The 20115-nt window shown below is 41.7% G+C and overlaps 1 protein-coding gene and 1 pseudogene across 1 annotated transcript in view; one reads left to right on the top strand and one right to left on the bottom strand.

Annotated features, from left to right (window-relative positions):
- Positions 1-2516: 2516 nt before the first annotated feature.
- Pdzrn4 (PDZ domain containing ring finger 4) overlaps positions 2517-20115 on the bottom strand; it is a 153863-nt gene continuing 136264 nt past the window's right edge. Inside the window, exons 7-8 of the mRNA XM_052161388.1 lie at positions 16660-16779; positions 2517-6984 (exon numbers count right to left, since the gene is read on the bottom strand). Of these exons, the coding sequence (XP_052017348.1) occupies positions 5467-6984; positions 16660-16779 (1638 nt within the window). The 3' untranslated portion in view covers positions 2517-5466. The remainder of the gene's footprint in view (positions 6985-16659; positions 16780-20115) is intronic.
- LOC127667977 (60S ribosomal protein L34-like) lies at positions 11413-11763 on the top strand (annotated as a pseudogene).

Raw genomic sequence — 20115 nt, 5'->3', positions numbered from 1 at the left:
GTGGGTGAGCTATCAGTACCATTTTATGGTCTTCTGAGTGAGTGGATTTCTGATGGCAATGTTGGTATGAAGTACAGTCGCCTGGTGGTGAGTATGCTCTTTCTGCAGGCCATCCAAGAGTGGGAGTGTGGTGGTAGTTCAGGGAGATGTGCTGTGGATAGCCTTGTATGTGGAATCCACACTGCCTGTCTATACCTACAACAGTGGCACAGTTTCTAATCAGGTGATAGGAGTATGTTAGGCACTGTTGACTTTTTCACTCATTGATCTCTCTGGCTTTGCTGATAGCACTAATATTGTGAGGCTGCAACACTGTCTTCTTAGCAGTAAATGGTAAGTAAAAGTATTGGTGAGAGATGGGCAAGATTCCTCCTGAGCCTCCATTACTGGATAGGATGACGGCTAGGGTTCTGCTTTCCCTTATTTTTTTAGGCTTAGTGTCCATAGGAGTGAGAAGGTCATGGGACAGGGCCAGCACTAGCAAAGTTTCTCATCAGACTGTCTTAAGCTGTGTGCCTTCAAGATTCTAAAAGCTGGAGTTCTTGTGTTGCTCACAACTATCCCAGGATGCAACTGTGTGTGGCAACCAACAATGGAATGGAGTGGTAGCACCTTAGGATGGACTGTATGCCTTTGCTGTTACTGCCATGCATCTGTATGTGACTGGTCAGCAAATGAGCCCCATATCCTGTGTCTTGAAGACAGCACCTCCCCTCCACTACCCTGTGTGGTACCATTTTTCTGTATCACAAGGAGAAAATGAAATACCCTGTCTCTTGCCACCCAGATCCACAGACTGAGAGACAGTTGTTCCCCTCTGTAAGGGTAAGAGTTGTAGATGTGATTCAGAGTCAAGCTTCAATACCAAGCTTGCTTTGTGAGGCATCCCCAACATCACTAGTGCACTGGAATGTCTGTTGAGTCCACAGGATGGGAATATACAGGTTTCTTATCCCTGGAGAAGAGTGACTTGAGACAAGTTTTCCCATCTTAGGGATAGTGCCTGGCTTTGGCATGCTAGGACACCTATGAAAAATCCTAGCTTATTTGTAATACCAGGATGCAGGCACCAGAGAATTGTATAACCTTTCTGCAGCTAGGATCGTTAGCATCCACACTGATAACATTTCGTGAATCTGCCCCATACAACTCTTACCCTTACAGAGGGGAACAACTGTCTCTCAGTCTGTGGATCTGGGTGGCAAGAGACGGGGTATTTCATTTTCTCCTTGTACATTGCTGTCTTCTATCTCTGTATTTTATTAAATTCCAGTTTCTCTTCTGCGTACGTCCAGTGTTCTCCTACAGACATTCCAGACTAATGCAGCTATGCAGCTGTTGCTTTGCTTGGTAAGCTCTGAATACTTTTACAGGTCTAGAAGTGGCAAGGTCAAAAATTTCTAGGGAATTTACTTTTTTTTCTTGGAAAAAGTAAATTAGTCAGCCAGTCTGATGTACTGTTTAACTTTATTGAGAAATAATAGGAGTTATTCAGTTATTTTTCTATGTGTAGTTAATTGCACTGATAATGATTCACAGAAGTAATGTATAGATTAATTACTAGAAACAATAGAGCAAACATTTTATTACATATTCATTAAAATGTAAAGACTGTTAGTTTAAGGGACCATCAGAAAAACCATTTACCAAAGGCCTAGGCTTCTCAAAGTTTGAAATAGAAACTCCATAGAGAGTTGTGAGAGAACAGGTGGAAAGATACAGAAATCCCTAAATAAGAGTCTCAAGAACTCAGATTTTAAATGTATCCAAGTACACTGAGGAAAATGGTATTTAGGGGAGCAGAGGTTGCTGTCATAGGCAGGATAGGATACAGAGGAGGCATCTGGAGACCAAGCTCAGGCCTGAGTCACCAGTCATGGGGCAATGACATTCTAGTTTCTGGAAGTCTTGAGACCACTGGAAGCAATCTATGTATTTTAAAAAAGAAATAACTGTGCTTCATAAATGAGCAGGTAAGGCAGCAAGAGAACAAGTAAATGGCACTGCCTTAGCAAAGAGCATGAGGCAGAGAGCCAACGCTCACAAAAGATAACAAACCAAACCAAACCAAAACAGGAGACATGGACCAAGTCAACATGTAGCTGCCTACATCAGTTAGTGTTGAACACACAGCATGTGTTCATAAAAGGACAGCATGGGAAACCAGGAGGGCAACAGTATAGCCTTCTTCCTGGCACATGGTGAGGAGAGAGCCTTTGTGTCTAGACTCAGTTTTACCTCTACAGGTCCCTGTCATATGGATCCTAATTCTGAGCCTGTCAAAACAACATAAAAAACAAACGAAAACCAAGAATAAAAACAATTTCAAGAAGTAAAACACTTCTGCAATGTCCAGGCATTGCTGTTAAATGGGAATAAAATATTTCACATATTACCAAGAAAATATTTAGTGGACAACAGATTTATTATTCACTAAAATCAAGCTTATTACAAAGCTTAATCACATACATATAGCATGACACTTTTAAGATTTTCACCAAATTTTGGGGGGTTATCCCAACTCATGGAACTATATAGACACAGATGTGAAAATATATCAGAGTTTTAGAAATCTGATAAGCATACTTGACTTTAATAAAAGGAAAATGAAATGGGTCATTTGCAAAATATTAAATCCTTAGACACGTGAAGGTGTTTCTTCTGGAAAATGTACATGTTGGTGCATGCATGCAGGAGAGGAGAAGGGGCAGCCATAGTTAGAACCGAACTGGAAAGAACTGAACTCAGAATAGTCAGGTGTTCTCATAGGAAGCCATAAGACAAGACAGAACTCTGGAACTGGGCACTGGCTTAGTAGGCTGCTTCCCTAATATGTGCAAGCTCTCAGCACTACAAAGGAAAGAATGAATCACTGGAGTATACATGGAATAGATTAGCAAGTTCATTTACAATGGCTAAAACTAAGAACGATGAAATTCTTCAGTATCATCACTATTTCAAAACTTGCATCAAGCCTTTTACTCTAGGCAAGTAAAATGAGTTTATTTCCCTATGTGTAATTGTCCTTCAGAAAGATGCAATCATGGAAGGAGAAGAAGAGGAAGAGGAAGAGGAGGAGGAAGAAGATAAGGAAGAGGAAGAGGAAGAGGAAGAAGGGGAAGTGGTGGAGGAAGAGGAAGAAGAAGAGGAAGAGAAGGAGGAAGGGGAAGAAGAGGAAGAAGAGGAAGAAGAGAAGGAGGAAGAGGAGGAACGGGAGGACCATAGCAGAAGAACCAATATGTAGGACTGTCCTAGTTAGCATCACTTGCCAACTTGATACAATCTCAATTGAGCAATTCTTTTTATCTGGTTGGTCTGTAGGCATGTCTTTGACACATTGTCTTGACCAATAATGATAATTCATGTAGGAGGGCCAAGCCCACTGTGGGCGGTACAATTCCCTGAACAAGTGGTCCAGGGTTGTGTGAGGAAGCTAGCTGCGCAAGTGAGTAAGCCAGAGAGCAAGACAGCAAGCAAGTTCCTGCACAGACTTCCTTCGCTGATGGGCTGTGACGTGGAAGTGAAAGATGAAATAAACCCTTTCATCTCCTGAGATTCTCTTGGTCAGAGTGTTTAGTTACGGCAATGGAATGAAAGCAACAGAAACTAAGAGGAAAATGCAGATGCAGAAAGTAATTTAGGGTACACAGTGTTCGTTATCATTCTAATGGAAATGAACCAGAGAATTCCAAGGCGGGGGATTCAAGACTGCCCCTTCATGAAACTAAAATCTATGAAGGGAGAAAACGCTTATGATTTAATTATGAATAAATTCCCAAGAAAAAACTATGTACTAGTATATAGTAAAGAACTAAGAAAATGTGTTTTCATCAATACAGTTTCCTCCTAAAACTCTGTCGGTTGTTTTCATTCTAATAAGTTATAAAATTTGTTTCAGAAATCTCAGGAAAGTAACAGGTACTAACTTCAGTGAGAACCAGCAGAATAGGTGACCCAGGCAAGCTATGGGGAGACTTGAGTACAGTGCTGGGGCCTGAACTGATTGGAGAGGCAACAGGCTCTGCACATAGCTACTACGGTAGGTTTTCACACATGACACTAGCTTCAACATACTAGTGCATGTCCATTAGGTGCATGTCCATTATGACAAACAATCTGTTGGGTTAAATGAAATTATACATACATAGTTAACAGATGTACATAGTTAACAATGTCTTCTATTTTGTAGGTCTTAGGGTTGACATATGATATGGTTAAAATGTTTAAGCAATGAAAAGCTAGATTAATAAAAATCTGCCTAGTCAGTTAACAATGTCTCCTTTAATAAAGACATATAAAGCATTTAATTGAATATGCTGAAAATTACTGCAAAGATGGATGGCTTCGAAAACGTACTTCTAGATGCTCAATCAAATAAACCTGCAGGATTGTGCCCTACCAAAATTGAATGTTGGAGCAGTCTCCAAAGCTGTGAGTGATAAGTTCTCATTGCTGAAGCCTCTCAGAGGATGTGCATTGTAAATAGGATATGTAAATAGCTGAAGATGTATCAATAGGAGTCCCCTTCACTAATATTTCTCCATTCTTCCTGAACCTCACCTGTTTAAAGTCAGGCTAGAGGCTCATGAAGGGTATTTTCGCATCATTGAAATACTGCGTTTGTTATCTAATTTGTTCCCAGTAGGAATATGTGACACAATGACCTATAAGTAGCATTTCAAAACCACTTTATTGAAAAAAAAAAGGTGATAGAAAAACTGCACGATTTATAATTTACAATTAAAAGTCTTCTAATAGTACACGCACAACCAAACATGTTAACCACAGTGGGCAAAGAAAATAACAGTCCTTGGTTAACTTTTCATAAGGATAGTCAATAATTTATTTTTTTATTGTCACAAATTACCACAATTATCTAGCTACATGACCAGTGTCACTACATATCACGGGAAGATTGTCCACCCACACTTTACTGAGACAAAGACAATTGCCGTTTATGTGTTAAATGTACAGGAGAATGTTAAAGAGGGCGCTACTTCATGTATAAGACAAGATGTGGCATGTAGTTTAGTAGCAGATCTGATTTAGCATACCCTATGCCAGGAGGTAAGCATAGACACGTTTGGCATTGAATTATTAAAATAGGAAATAAGAAAATTAGAGAAATAAATCCAGATTTTAAGTTACAATAGATACATTAAGATAGGAAATTAATTAGGTCCTTAGTATTTTTGTTCATTTTTTTCTTTCCTTTTGTTTTTTTCATTGTTTTATTTTTTTCTATAAATGTGTGCTATGAATATATCACAAGTTAAGGAAAGATATTAGCCAAAGAAGATACCAGCTTATGAAAAACAAATTAAAAAGTACCAGGTATTTTTGCTTACAAAAAATTTAAACTGTAAAGTCACAAAATATATATAAAAACGCCACATTGAACGAGGCAATGATACTCTACCGAAACTGGTAGCGTGCTCTCTAAGTCAGTTGTCCCCAGGTGTCTGGTCATACGGTGGTCACTGATAGAAAGGCATTGTGGACCCTAGTGCCATCTGGGGATTTGGCCCCATGGGTCATTAGTTCTTGGATTGTCATCCAGTTATCCAAAATTTTCTTGTTTCTTTTTTTCATCATCTTTTTGTGGCTCAGCTCAATGATGCTCAGCTCTTTCTTGCCTTCGCCGCCGCTCTGCGGGCTCTCCTTGAGGCTCTCCAGCCGACTCCGCATCATGAACTCCCGGCGCCGCCTTTGCTCCTTGGCCCGGACCAGGTGTTGCTTTCTCTCCTCCTTGCTCCAGTAGCGCCCCATTTTCATCTCACTCATGGTGTCGTCATCTGTGGTCATGCCACTCCGCTCCTCCTTGATCTTTAAGGCACGTTCCTTCAGAAGTCGGTCTCGCACTGGCCTCTTGGTTATGTACCGGGTCCCATCACTCCTAATTTTTACCTTCCATTCCATCTTGGGCTCTGAGCCCCGCTGCGATTCCTTGCACATGCTGACCAAGCTGAGCTGACTCTGGGCATACTCCACGGCAGACTTCTGTTGAATTAACTGCATGTAGCTTTGATAATGCCGGGCATGCGCCGGGATGTTGGCGTATCTGTAGGAGGAGCTGTGGTAAGGAGAGAGGTATGGAGTATGCTCACTGACAACGTGCTCCTGATCTGCAAGCGGGCTGTTTTCTAGACTCTTCTCCAAGCTTTCAACGCTGCAACCTTCATCGGTGGTTTTGACTTTGGTAGATGTGTATTCCCTGGTGCACTGTCTGGAAGGGGACTGATGGGCTGGCATCATGCTCCTCAGATTTTTCTTATTGGCGAGGTTGATCATTCTTGGAAGGGAACTGTCCGGGGACCTGTCGACTGTCAGCGGAGTGCTTCTGCAACTCTCGGCTGTATTGTACGCACTTGAGCTGTCCTTGTCTGACTTTTCTGGATGTTCTATGATGTCATCCAGTTTCCCCCTTTGCACGTCTAGGCTGGTGTTGTAATTTCGGAATCCTCCGTCATGCAAGGCCCAGATGTCTCCGTATTGGTCCGTCACTTTCTGGAGCCTGTGAGCCTGCATGATATTCTGGCACTCCAGCTCAATGTTTCGGAGCTCCTCGTTGAGTAGCTGCAGCTCATGCTCCACTCCGTCCTGCTCCCCTTGATTGCATTCGATCTTGCTGCTCGAGTAGTACAGGTTATAATCTCCGTGGTTTCGGATCTTAAGCTCCAACAGCTGCTGGAATCCTTCACACACCTCCTGGCTGCTGGCGCAGTCGGAGTCCAAGCACTCCCCGCCAACACAGCTCTCACTGCACTGAAGCTCAATGCTTCCTAGGGTGTCTTGGCTCTGCCCCAGCGCTCTCTTGCTCTTCAGTGGGGTGCTGTGGGGTTCCTCCACTGCATTCTCCTGCTCGGAGCTCTCATCATTTCGCAAGCTCTCGTCGGTGCGCCCCACGCCACTGTCCTTTTCCTGGTTGTTGGAAGAAGAGGTGGCCGTGTCTGTGGTGCCTTCTTCTTCCTCCTGCTTTTTTGGCTGAGAAAACAGAACACAAGATATTATTTTGAAAAGCCCTGGCTGTTTTAAACTTGCTTCATAAACAATGTTTCCTGCCTAGGGTGCAGTTCCTAGGAGTATTTGCATACGAATTGTAGAAACAATTAGCCCATGGCAGGCCTGTGCGCAGCAAAATAGAAGAAATTCATATTTTCATTACAGCTGTAACACTCCCTGGGTATAAATGACACAGAGAACCTGGAAATGAAGGACTTAAGTTCAGCTTTTCTCTTTGGGAAACCAAGGTGAAGGATATATACAAAGTGACGACCTCTCAGATAAAAACACGGAACAGTAGTGAAGACAAAATACATCTTCAGCAATTTGGAGGTCTAACACTTAGAAGCCACAACCACCTAACTATTGCTGCTTCTTAACTTAATCTTTAAATGCAGTAGAATGAGGCAGAAATGACCGCCTATACAATACTGATGTATTGATCTATTTGGTGACCTACCAAAATTGCCCCCTGTACTGCCCATTTGCCGGCCATGACTTTACTTATTGCCTGAAACAGAATGACCTGGAAAAGCAGTGGAAAACAATGGTCTGTTGACACCCACGACCTGCTGACTGCCCGGTGTGCTTTTGTAAAATCTTGTTTGATTATACACCCCACATTGTGGTTTTAGGGTATAAAATGAAAGTACTAACCGGCCCTAGATTGGAGCCTTTCAGGAGCTGTCCTGGCTTTGGCCCACAAGTGACATCTCCTTTTGTCACTCCAAGCACTGGTGGCAGAGTGCTTATTTCAGAAGGATTCCCACAACATAAATTCAAGGGGAGCTTTACTGACAGGCATGTGCAGAATATGGTAAGGCTGAGATCATAGTGGGTCCATGTTAACATGCTGTGCTGGAACCGCAAACCCCCATCTCTCTCTGAACAGAAGGCTGTTCCACGCCAGACAAATCTAGGCTGTGAGTGACAGAGTAGGTGGAAGGCAAAGCGCTCCTCTTCCGGTCCATGTTGCTTATGGTCAGCACGTCGTGTTGTGTGGCCACAATGCATCTCCCTCCACATCATACATCTCAGAAGTAAGCACAATCCCATACAGAGCCTAGAGCTCAATCACATACAAAGTACTCTTAGCCACTAATTTCCTGCAAAGGTGAGGTTTAGTAGGGGCGGGGGGAGGCAGGTGGAATTGGTTAAGGGCTGGATACACCTGGACAGATGCTCATTAATAACATCATTCTTCAGCAATGGTCCCTGTAGTGGTTCTTCCTGATTGTCAACTTGACTATATCTGGAATGAACTCTGACCTGGATCTTGGCACAGAGATCTTGAGACATAGTGGCTATGAATCCCAGAAGATTAAGACAGGGAGATCTCTGAGTTCAAGTCATCTGGGACAAAGCAAGTCCCAGGTCCAGGTGTGGTGGCCTGGCTATACTTTTTGCTGGAGACCTACATAAGGACATTGGAAGAAGGAAGATACACTTTCTCTCTTCTTTGCCTGCTTGCCTTGTGGGACTGAGCAACTGCTAGATCCTTGGACTGCCATTCACAGCTGCTGCTGACCATTGTTGGGGAGTTGGACTACAGACTGTAAGTCATCAACAAATTCCCTTACTATATAGAGCCTACCCATAAGTTCTGTGACCCTAGATAACCCTAACAATCTGTTGATTGTTCCAGATTATGTGTAAAATTGCTATTTCAATTAGGTCTAGCTAACAGGGACATAGCTGAGCGTGCGTCCACTGGAAACTAAGACAAGGAAAATCAAGCAAGCAAGCACACAAACATCAACAATAACAACAAAAACCCCAAAACCAACCAACTAAATACAACAACAACAAAACCCTCTACCAAGTGCTGTGGATTTGAAAATCATCTGAAGACATAGAAGACTTTCAGATACAAGCCTTAAGATTAGATGGCCTTGACTGTTATATTTGCTCATGATATGAGTCAGTTTTCCCTTTCTTTTTTATAGCCTGGCAATTTGTATTATAGTATCCTGGCTAGGTGAATGATAGACAACCTTTGTGTATGTGTGTTTCTGTATATTCCATGTATATACATTATGTTGTATGTGCTTACATGACAGGATGAAAAAATTCTCTTCAAACTGTCTCAGTTACATGAGCGTACTCATAAATTAAAACTATCACATTTATAAGGTGTATGTTCAAATCATTAAAATATAGTGTTGCTTTCTCCCTCCCTCCCTCCCTCCCTCCCTCCCTCCCTCCCTCCCTCCCTCCCTTCCCTCCTTATACAGTGTGCTGGCCAGGTAGGGCTATATTTATTATTACTAGATACAAAATATGAGAGTTGTGTCTAAGTAAATATAAACATTTGTAGCATCCTTAACTATTAGTTAATATACTTAAGCTTCTTAAATTTTGTAAAAATAAAGGGTTATTCTGTAGGGTTGTAAATGTATTTTCACCCATCTTTTGGTATATAGTGTTTAAAGCTTGCTTTCTCTCTGAGTTTCACTAAGGTTATTAAGATTCAAATGTATAATTAAGATGTGCAATTCTGTATACAAAGAACACTAAAAGAAATTAAGATATCTTTTGACAAGAAAATCAGAAGACAATGTTTATGGATAAGAAGTAATTTTGTGTGCTATGACTAAAGTAGCTCAGAATAGAAAGGAAGGAGAGAGGGGGAGGGAAGGAGAAAAGAAGGGAAGGAGGGAGGGAGGGAAGAGGGAGGGAGAAACGGAAGCAAGGAATTAAGGAAAAAAAGAAGGAAAGAAGAAAGGAAAGCTAAACTAGTCAGAGAGGCTTTGAGCAGTCACAGAGAGTCTGTAGAGGGAAAGTCATACACGAGAACAAATAAACAAAAAACTACCATGTGTTACCAGGTGAGCTATAACTAGAAACAGATTGTTTATATTCATTCAAATTCAAGCATTAACACACTGCTATCAAACCAGAATCTCAATTCTCTATGTTTAAAGCAACAAGACAGTCTTAAATTATGTACTTAAACTTAGTAAAATTTATGTTAGGCAGTCCTAATATTATGCTACCAAGCAGGATTATTATTTTAATAATAATTACTTTAATAATGCTATATGCAGTGAGAATAACTACTTTTTTGGTTAACTGCTAATTCTTACCAAACTCCTACTGGTTTCTATGGTTACTATGGTCTTTAGTCATCTGCACTCTTGCTTCTTCACCAAAGTATTTGAATTCAAGTACATGGAAAAGAGTCTAAGCCATCCTTTTTGTTGTTAATTTAAATTATAATTTTTTAGAATTTCATATATATGAGTACTGTGTTTATGTCATTTCCATGCTTCTTCTACACCCAACTCTTCCTGGGGCCCCACCCTTTCTCAACTTTCATGACTTCTTTGTTTTAACCTTTATTGTTAGAAGCATGTATGTGTGTTTGTGTGTATGTGTGTGCAAATGTGTATAAGTATGTATTTGCGTGTGAGTGTATGAGTGAGAATATATGTATTTGAGTGTGTGTGTGCATGTTTGAGTGTGAGTGAGTGTGTGAGTGTGTAAGTGTGTGTTTGAGTGTGTGTGTGTGTGTGTATAAATACAACCGGCTGACTCCATTTGTGTTGCTCATGTGTGCTTGTGTACAGGGTTGACTGCTTAAGAGTGGATAACCTATCGGGGCATTTGTCACTGGAAAGTATGATTCTCCCCCACTTAGCAACCTTTGATTGATTGCCTGTGGCTCTTCATCGAGGGGGAAGTCCTTGAGGGTGTCTGGCAATCTGCCCTGGCATATTATCTCAAGTCACCATTATGCAAGTCTTATTTGGATGGCTGTATGGTTGCACTTTCCTGGGTACAGCTTCCTCGTCAGATATAAAAGATGCCGTCTTACACTCTTTATGGTCCCCCTTCTACAAGGCTCCCTGAGCCTTAGGTATAGGACTCCTTTTAAACACAATTTTTAGCTCAACAGTAAGTTGTTTCTTCTTTGACAAAAATTGGCATGGGTACAGAAAATTATATTTCTTTACTTAAAGCTAGACTATCCCATGGAGTGTTTTGCTTATTTATTTCAGTATTTTCCCTTTAAAACTTTATAACCGTGCGTATCAAGCCTCCATAGGACTTTACACTCATTACACAGTGATGCCTGCTCAGTGCCTTGACACAATGCCTGCTATCAATGGAAGAGAAGAGCGAATAGAACTTAGCAAGGAATACCAGCTAACCTTAGCTTGAGAGCACTTCTTCTAACACTGTTGTGCAAATGTGACTAAAATGATTATGGAGGTAACTCCACCATCAGTCATTCCTCCTCCAGTGTGGGCCAGTCAGGCTGGCAACTAGCAGAAATCAGCCTAGCTACAGATGGTCAGTCAGTGGTGCTGCAGAGACAGGGGGACACATAGAAAAATTGAGTTATAATCGCAAAAGAGTCACTCTTTCTTTTCCTCTTCCTGGGGACGGTGCTTAGAGGAGCTCAGGATGATCCAGTGTTTGACATGCCATCATAGGCTTTCCTATGATACAGCCTCTAACAAAACTAGGCTGTCTTGAACCCCTGGCAACAGGATTATTTACCTTTATATCAAGAGGGTTGGGAAATCACCTAAATTTGCATGTGGCGTATGCCCAGGCAGATTGTGAGGGGTTCGTGCTGTGAGACCCAAAACCATACAAATATGAGCTTGTCTATGACACGTCAGCAGGGCCTGTGGTGGCTCCATGTGAGCCAAGTGTGTCCTGGACAGGATCAAGCGGGCTTTCCTTACTGAGGAGCAGAAAATGGTTGTGAAAGGGTTGAAGTCACAACCACCGAGTCAGAAAGCAAAATAAATGTGCAACTTTTTTAAGTAATAAAAATCAAGGCTTGGTCTACCAAAAAAGAAAAGTCATTTGTGTTAGGCTTACTGAAGAAGGAATGAAGCCAGTATGCTGGGAAGAAATCATCTTCTAATAACTACCACAGCCCCCACAGCTTGTGTAGAAAGTGCTTCAATGAAATCATTTCTCTTATATCTGCACTTTTACCTCAGACTGATGCTACTTTTGTTTTAGTCACGTGGTGTGGTGATGACTGCAGTTCAGAACACCTGATATAATCCACCTCAGTTTGTCTGTAAACTTCCCACTGCCCTCCTAGATCCTAATAAGCTGCTTACTCTTGACTACCTGAGAGTAAAGCTAGAGGAGGTTGTGCCTTTCTATACACTACTCTGCTCTTCTAGTAATACCTTGGGGAAACAAAAACAAAAAGAAAAAAACACCTCTACTAAGTCACATCATCAAACACCACATGGCTTTAGAAACTGGAAAGGAATCTGCCATTCGAAATCCTAGTGCGAATGATTCACTGGGCTAAATTGCTTCTCAGGGAAAATCAGAACCTCTGCATCTATGTCTTAACTCTCACTGAGGGAAAGCCCAATGAAGGTTGCCCACTGATAGTAATCGTGTTAGACTTCTCATTGGCTGTTAGCCTTTAGTCTAAGATATAGTGACCATTAGCATTAACATGGATATTAGCAGACCTCAACAAATGGAATTAGAAGAGCCAAGGTTTTAAAGCTAATGTAGACACAAAAGGTGTCTATTCCTTGAGCAGGGTTGGCTTCTAGCTTCTGGTCTTTTCCTGCCATGTCCCAAGCACCAGGTCTTCCTCTCTAGATTTGGGGGAGGGTATGCCAGGGAGATGGGAGACGAGAGGGGCAAGAGTATGGGTGGCCTGATTTATCATTCTCTTCCTTATTCTCAGAGATAGGATGTCTCACTGACCCATGAGCTGAGGTTACAGGCATCCTTGAAGCATCAGGTTGTTTTGATTTGATGTTTTCCTCTCCTAGGTTCCTTTCTGTGCTTTCCCCTGATGATTCTGTCTCTAGGAGCAAGCACTCGACTTCTCAAGTTCATAATTTGTTTGGATTGCCTAGACACATGTTAACTTTGTATTTATGATTCTTTCCCAATGCACAAGACTTAATTCTCAACCCCAAATCTAAACCCTAACTACATCCTAATTCAGCAGGAAGTAGCAATAGTAGTTATCACCCAACTTTCAAGATGGAAGAATGAATAAAGACAAAGGATTGAAATCACCCCTGACCTCCATACATTTGGGTATAATTTTCTTAATAAAGTTCTGAGGGTATCTTTGAGCGAAAGAATTAAAGACTTTTTAAATGACCCCATAAGATAGATCTAGCTGCAGTGCATTTTCTTAATTAATGATTCATGTGGGAGGGCACAGCCTATTGTGAATGGCGGCAGCACTACCTACTACTAGAGTGGTGGCAGCACTACTGGGGTGGTAGTCTTGGTTTCTATAGGAAAGCAGGCTGAGGAAACCACCAGTGAGAAAGCTCTCCATGTCCTCTGCCTCATCTCCTGCCTCCAAGTTCCTGCCGTGTTTGAGTTCCTGTCTTGACTTCCTTCGATGATGAACAGTGATGTGGAAGTATAAATCAAATCAACCCTTTTCTCCCTGAGTTGCTTTGGTCATGGTGTTTCATCATAGCAATAGTGACCTTAACTAGGATGGTCACGAAGGTCCTCCTTCTCTGTTCCTGAAACCTCCTAGAATTAATCCATCACAGGGGTAAGTTGGAGCTCTGCTTTTTTGCTCCTTGCCTCCTTTCTGGTTGCCTGTACAATACAGCTTTTTTATTCTGTAATAGTCTGAGGTCATAACATTATTTTCTGCACCCACTCAACAGTGATCCATTCCCCCAAAACATGGGCACAAGTGATAGTTCCCAGGAAAATTTGAGCAATGCTGATTGGCAGGCATACGCATAATATCAAAAACATGTTGTGACATGTGTGCACATATCTATAGCACATATGGTGTGAATGTGCATACATTATTTACTTTCATATAGAACCATTTACCAATAGCCCCATGAAATGAAAACATAAAATTACTCTCTTTCCTCATCATAGAGCATCCATGTTCCACATTGTACTTTCTGCTTTCTTTGCCTTATGTGTAAATTTACTCACTGCTAGATCTATTTCTTTACTCTAGCAAGTTCTACTAAAACATTAAAAACAATTAAACCAGTGGGCAAGAAATTTTGGATGGAGAAATAAAAGTAAATGAAAAATAATAAAATATAAAAAAATAATAAAAGCTCTCTCTAAATAACCACTGTTTCGATCCCCAAAAAGAATATCACATAAATAATAAAGAAAATGTAGCCATGTTTCACTTAATTCTTGGGTTCTCAAACTTTTCCTACAATACCTTCCCTTGCTTGTTATGAACGCAATGATTAATTTCTAATGTCTCACCGATAAATCAAATTGTATGTAACTAGCAAAGGAAAGCTGTTCACAGCTCCGTGCCTGGCTCTGTCCAATGAGGGTTGCATGATGTGCCTTGCATACCATATTCTTGATGGTCCTACTACTTTGGGCAGTTTTTGAGTTTCTCTGTAGCAAACTTGAGTCAATGCAGAAAGGCTAGAGTCCACAATAGCTGTCCAACCTAAGACAGCCGTAGAAAGTTAACCTTGGTATAAAGCCATTATTCATGTGCCTACAAATCTGAGTTGCTAAGTTAACCTTGCAATCATTGTCACTGGCCAATGAAAAACTCTGGAAAGGAAAATCTCCATTCCACTCCCTGAGTGCCTTGCTGTTAATAATACCTTGGTGTTGTTTTCCCTGCCCCCGTGGGATTATGACTCTGACAGGCATTATTTCCGACAGGACGTTTCTAGAGCAATGATATTGTCTATAAGGACAAAAGAAGTTTTAAAGGTTTCTGTACTTGTCTTCAGTTTTTAGTCTTGTGGAGAAAAATTTCCACACAGTGAGTGTCTGTCCTCGGGGACATTGGGTGTTCCTTCTCACGCCCTCGCATCTGTATGACATCTGACGAGTAGGCAGCATTTGGCACTGTATCACTTTACCTAGACGGCATTACTCTGCCTTACTTCTTTATTCCAGCAGCCCCCTGTCAATTCTGTATCAGGTCACATTTTGTATCTAAGAAAGAAAAAGCCTGGAGCAAGGACTTTCTTGCTTGTAAGAGGCGGCTGCCAACAAAAGATATCTTTATTTGCGGCCAGTGTTGAAGCCATACATAAAAATTCCAACCCTATCTATATTACAAAAGAACCACCACCCAGCCGCGGCATTTCTGAACACAGACTACCACTAGTGGAGGGTTGTAACAGTAACGATCCGAATGGCAAGTGGCTATGCTGATGTCGTTGCTGGCAGTCTTAAGGTTAGTTACTGCATGTTTGTTTGAGGTGAACATATTTCATTATTCAGTTTGGAAAGGTGATAGGATGTCTGTGTTTCCTATGGTTAAACCTGTCACGATTTTTTTTTTTAAACAGACATTTTTATGATGAGATAACAATTAAAGTTGAGAATGGGATGATAATTAAACAAATTAGTAAACTGTCAGAAATGTTAACAAGATTGTGTCAGGCAGATGAAGGACATGAATTAGACATAAAAATCTAGGTCGTTTGGTCTTGTTTTTGTGTGCTATGAAAATAACAGAAATACGGAGACTACTAGACTCACTCTGCCTTGGCCCAGGCTGTGATCTTCCCCCATTATGAACTCTTTAAGGTCAGGAACTCTGTTTTTAAGACATTCCCACTATCAAGTATGTAACTTACAACAGATTAAGAGTTTAAATTTTTGTTGAATGAATTTGTGACCTTAAGACGACATGATGTCACAGACAGGAGCTGATTGTGGCTGTCTTCCTAGAAGCCCAACAAGCAGCTGAAAGAGTCAGATGCAGAGACTTACACCCAACCCATGGACAGAAGCCAGGGACCCCTGTGGTTGAATTAGAGAAAGGCTGAAAGAAGCTTAGAAAGAGGGCAAACCATAGAAGACCAGCAGTCTCAACTAACCCGGATCCCTGAGATCTCTCAGACGCTGGATCACCAACCAGGCAGCATATGCCAGCTGATAGGCCCCGCACACACACATACAGCAGTGGACTGCCTGGTCTGGCCTCAGAGAAGAGGCACCTCACCCTCGAGAGACTCGAGGTCCCAGGGAATGTGGAGGTCTGCTGGACTGGGGATGTGAGGGTGGGGACCTCCTCTTGGAGATGGGGGAGGAGGAATGGGATGAGGAACCATCAGAGGGAGGACCAAGTAGGGGATAATAACTGGACTATAAAAAAAGATTAAAGAATTAAAACATTTTTTTTTTAAAAAAAGACAACATAATGTCAATCATCTATGCCAGAGGACATGCATATAGCAACCACTGGGCTAAAGATCACCTTTATAGTTGTTCAGGAGTACACAGATGTGATTGACCCATGAGGTACATAAAACTTTATCCCGTGTCACCATTCTATTTACAGCTAATTGTTCAAATGGTAACATTTATATTTTAAAACTCAAATGTTTGTCTTGATGTTACCTCATGGAAGATAGTTGGTTGTTCCTAGTTAGCCTATCCATAGGCAACGCACACACTTACTCTTAATTGTCTGTAAATTACGTTGAAGACTCTGCCCATCTCAACACCTGGATGCCGCTGTGTTGTATTAACAGTCTTCAGGCTTTCCAAGCTGGAAATATTCCCAATAGAAAAGGCACATATTCCCTCCCTCTGCTTCATTTGAGAAGGTTGTTTGTCCCAAAAGATGATTAGAGATGTTTGATCAAACCCTTTGATTGCGCTTTCTTCTCCATTAAAGGAAACTAGCGACATTTCCGATGACAGAGCTCAGGTTGGCGGCCCTACCTGCTGAAGCTCATGGGCCGTGCTCCCTGCTCCTTCATTGTGCTCTTCCCCCAGCATCTCCGAGGAGTTTAACTCCTCTAAGAATTCGTTCCTTTCATCTTCCAGCCAGCCTTCATCCAGCTGCAAAGGAGAACACATTAGTCCGTTACATTATGTTGGTGAGATTCGTGCTAAAATAGGGTAAGCCTCGGTGTGGTGAGGACTGCCAACCAGGTCTTTTTGTCTGTGATTCTCTTCAGAACCACAACCCCCTCTGGTCACCTCTCAGAAAGAAGAAAAGGTGAGACTAAAAAGAAAAAGAAAGAAAGAAAAGGATTCTTAGGCCTTTTATCCTCTCCTGAAACAGCTTTAGATTTTCTCTCCTAACTGAGTAAATCCCACAGCACAGAACATTACCTTCTTTCAAAATTTATGAAAAGCTCGCTGCATAATCCACAGCTGGCGTTCTCATTACCTCCCGCAGCCCTGGGTTAAAAGAACTGCAGTTGGTTCTGATAGGCCTATGAGACAATTGGGCCTTTACCCTTAACAACATCCCCCAGTGAGACTGTGTACAACAGCCACCAACAAGCAGATCTTACTCTCATCTGCCTGCCTGTTTCATTTTTACTTGGGTAGCTCAAGATGGAACCTTGTCATAAAAAATTTGGCAGACAACATTCATTTTGTAAAAAAAAAAAAAAAAAAAAAAAAAAAAAAAAAAAAAGAAAAGAAAAAATAATAAAAACTAGAGCAACACAAAAACATAAAACTAAAAACCAAATATCAAACATCTATCTACCAGTCGATCTAGCTAGCTAGCTATCATCTATCATCTATCTATCTATCTATCTATCTATCTATCAATCAATCAATCAATCATCAATCTATAACTCCACGTATGTGTGTGTGTGTGTCTGTGTGTGTGTGTACCTGTATGTGTCCAGATACCATGGGACCCATATGAAGGTCCGAGGACAGTGTGTGGTTTTTCTCTTTGTACCAGGTGATTTCTAAGGATTGGACTCAGGTCATCAGTCTTGGTCTTAAGTGCCTTTATCTGCTGAACCACCTCACTGGTACTTACATTCTTTAGAAGGGGGGAAACATTCCAGCCATACCTGTTTATTCACAGGGTTCAGAGAATTATTCAATGCCTTAAGCATGTGAAGTACATGCAGTCCCACTGAGGACACCCCACCTCCCATCATGTCTGGGGGTTTGGGGGAACATAGCCAATGTGGTATTTAAAGGCAGTGGAATGGTGCACAGTTTTGCTTGTGGGCAATAGATGCAAATGGCCGTGTGAGGCTCTTCCGGCATTCAGTCACACAAATGCTGTCGGTGTCTCCATAGAGGGTGGAGTGGAAAGTTGCAGATTACCTTCACCGTATGATTGCTGTTGACAGCCAATGCAGATAATTGGCCTCCAAGTGGATTTCTGGAGCTGGAGTATATAAATTAACTGTTGTGCTCATTACACAACCTGAACTGCCATCAAAACTCTGCTTTACTCTGTGCTACCAAAAAAAAACCCCAAAAAACCAAAGCAAACAAACAAACAAAAAAACCACCCCAAAACAACAACAAAAAAACAAAACAAAAAAACAGCAACAACAAAAAACCAGGTTTCTAGTGAGCACAAAAGGACAGTAGTTGGAGATGTTTTCAATAAGAAACCTTTATAGACAAATGAATGTCTTAAAACAAAACAAACAAATAAGACAAAAAAAAAAGACAGGAAAAAGCCCAAATTCTTGAAAATAGGTCATTAAATGTCACCAATAGCATTCATATGCATGCACAATACTCATGAATAGAAGGCAGATCGGGGCTGTCACGGGTACCATTTGTTTTGACACACCAGGAAGAGGGGATCTCCATGGAGAAATCACCTCAGTGAGACTGGCCTGTGGGCATGACTGTGGGCCCTGTTTTTGTTTTTAATTGAAGTAGGAGGACCCAGCCCACCGTGAGTAGTGCCACTGGGTAGGTGGGCAAAGGCTGATTTAGGGAAGGTAACTGAGTGAGCCCGCAAAGGGTGTCTGCAATGATGCCTTCCTCTAGGAATCTGCCTTGAATGCAGTCCCTGGTGTCTCTCAAAACAGGCTGTAATTATAAGCTAAGACAGAGAGACAGACAGACAGACACCCCTTTCCTCTCCAAATTGCCTTTGGTCCTGATGTTTATCACAGCAACAGAAAGCAAACTGAGACATGTGGATTTCCTGGTGCCCACTAAAGCCCACACAGGACTTATGTCACCTCAGACACAACTGTATACCAGAAGTACGGACGAGTTTCTCAGTCCTCATTTTTCTCAATGTGGCCCAAGTAAGGTGTCCAGATGACTATGTTAGCTAAGAACTCTGTGTTCTTTAACCCTTTATTTTGAGCTGTGAAGCTGTACACTTTAACCCTAAACATAATTATCTCAAGCTAAGTATGTTTACTTCTTATAAATGACACAAGGACTGCTTTTTTTTTGTTTTGTTTTGTTTTGTTTTTTGATTTGTTTGTTCTTTTGTTTTGATTAGGTCGAAGCTAGAATCTTCCAGATAGTTCTATAGGAGCAGTCTTCTGAGGGCTAAGCGACATGGTGGGAAAGTTGAAAACAAAGTAGAAACGACTCTCTCACCAAGTCGCCATCTGTAGGCACCTGTGTGTGTCTATCTTGGAGGCTGGAGCCCATGGCACAACAACAGGAGTGGGGGGTCTCCTCATTGTCCCCTTTCCCCCTGAGGCACCTCCACGTCACTCATTCAACTGCAGTCCATGCACTATCTGAGCTGAGCTGCCAGGAAGGAGGGATCACCTTCACAGGACACTGTGTCTGCACAATGTAGGTCATGCGTAGCATCGAGGAGAAAGAATAGAGTATAGCGACTCAAAGGCAGTGGCTCCAAGAATCTCTGAGAGCCCTCTCTGCCCCCATCTCCCCAGGGGAATGAGGTAGAAAAGCAATATCTTTAATGGTCTGAGGAAGAAAACGGGCAGGAAATGAAAGAAAGGTGACAGAGAATGAAGGAAATGAGTTATTTAAAAATATTGCACAGATGCACACTGCTGCCTCCGGCAAGCACACAGATCATTTCCAAGAATCCAGAGAGGGGTCGAAACATTTTTAAACACGTTAGGAAAAGCACGCGAAGAGCTTCCCCCTGCTCTGCCTGCGTGAAGTACACACGCCCACAATACACAAGACATACTGAATTTGATAGACAAAAGACAGCAGATGGAAAAACAGGATTTGTTATCTGATTTTTTTCTTTTCTCAACCTCAGCATGTACCGTGTAAATTCTATTTTTAAAGTATGGCGTTAGGAAGAGTTTTCTTGGATGAGCTCACTGGAAATCCAATTTTCAAAGCAATTGTGTCTTTTCTAGTATGGAGCCTCTTTATTTATTTATTATTTATTTTCTTTCAGGACCAAGGGTGAAGGCAAATCCTGGTTTGAGTAGGTAGCACATTGTTCTG

The sequence above is a fragment of the Apodemus sylvaticus genome, chromosome 17 (genome assembly GCF_947179515.1).
Source record: "Apodemus sylvaticus chromosome 17, mApoSyl1.1, whole genome shotgun sequence".
Lineage (NCBI taxonomy): Eukaryota > Metazoa > Chordata > Mammalia > Rodentia > Muridae > Apodemus > Apodemus sylvaticus.
Note: the sequence above shows the minus strand (reverse complement) of the source record. Positions and strands in the feature narration are given on the sequence as shown.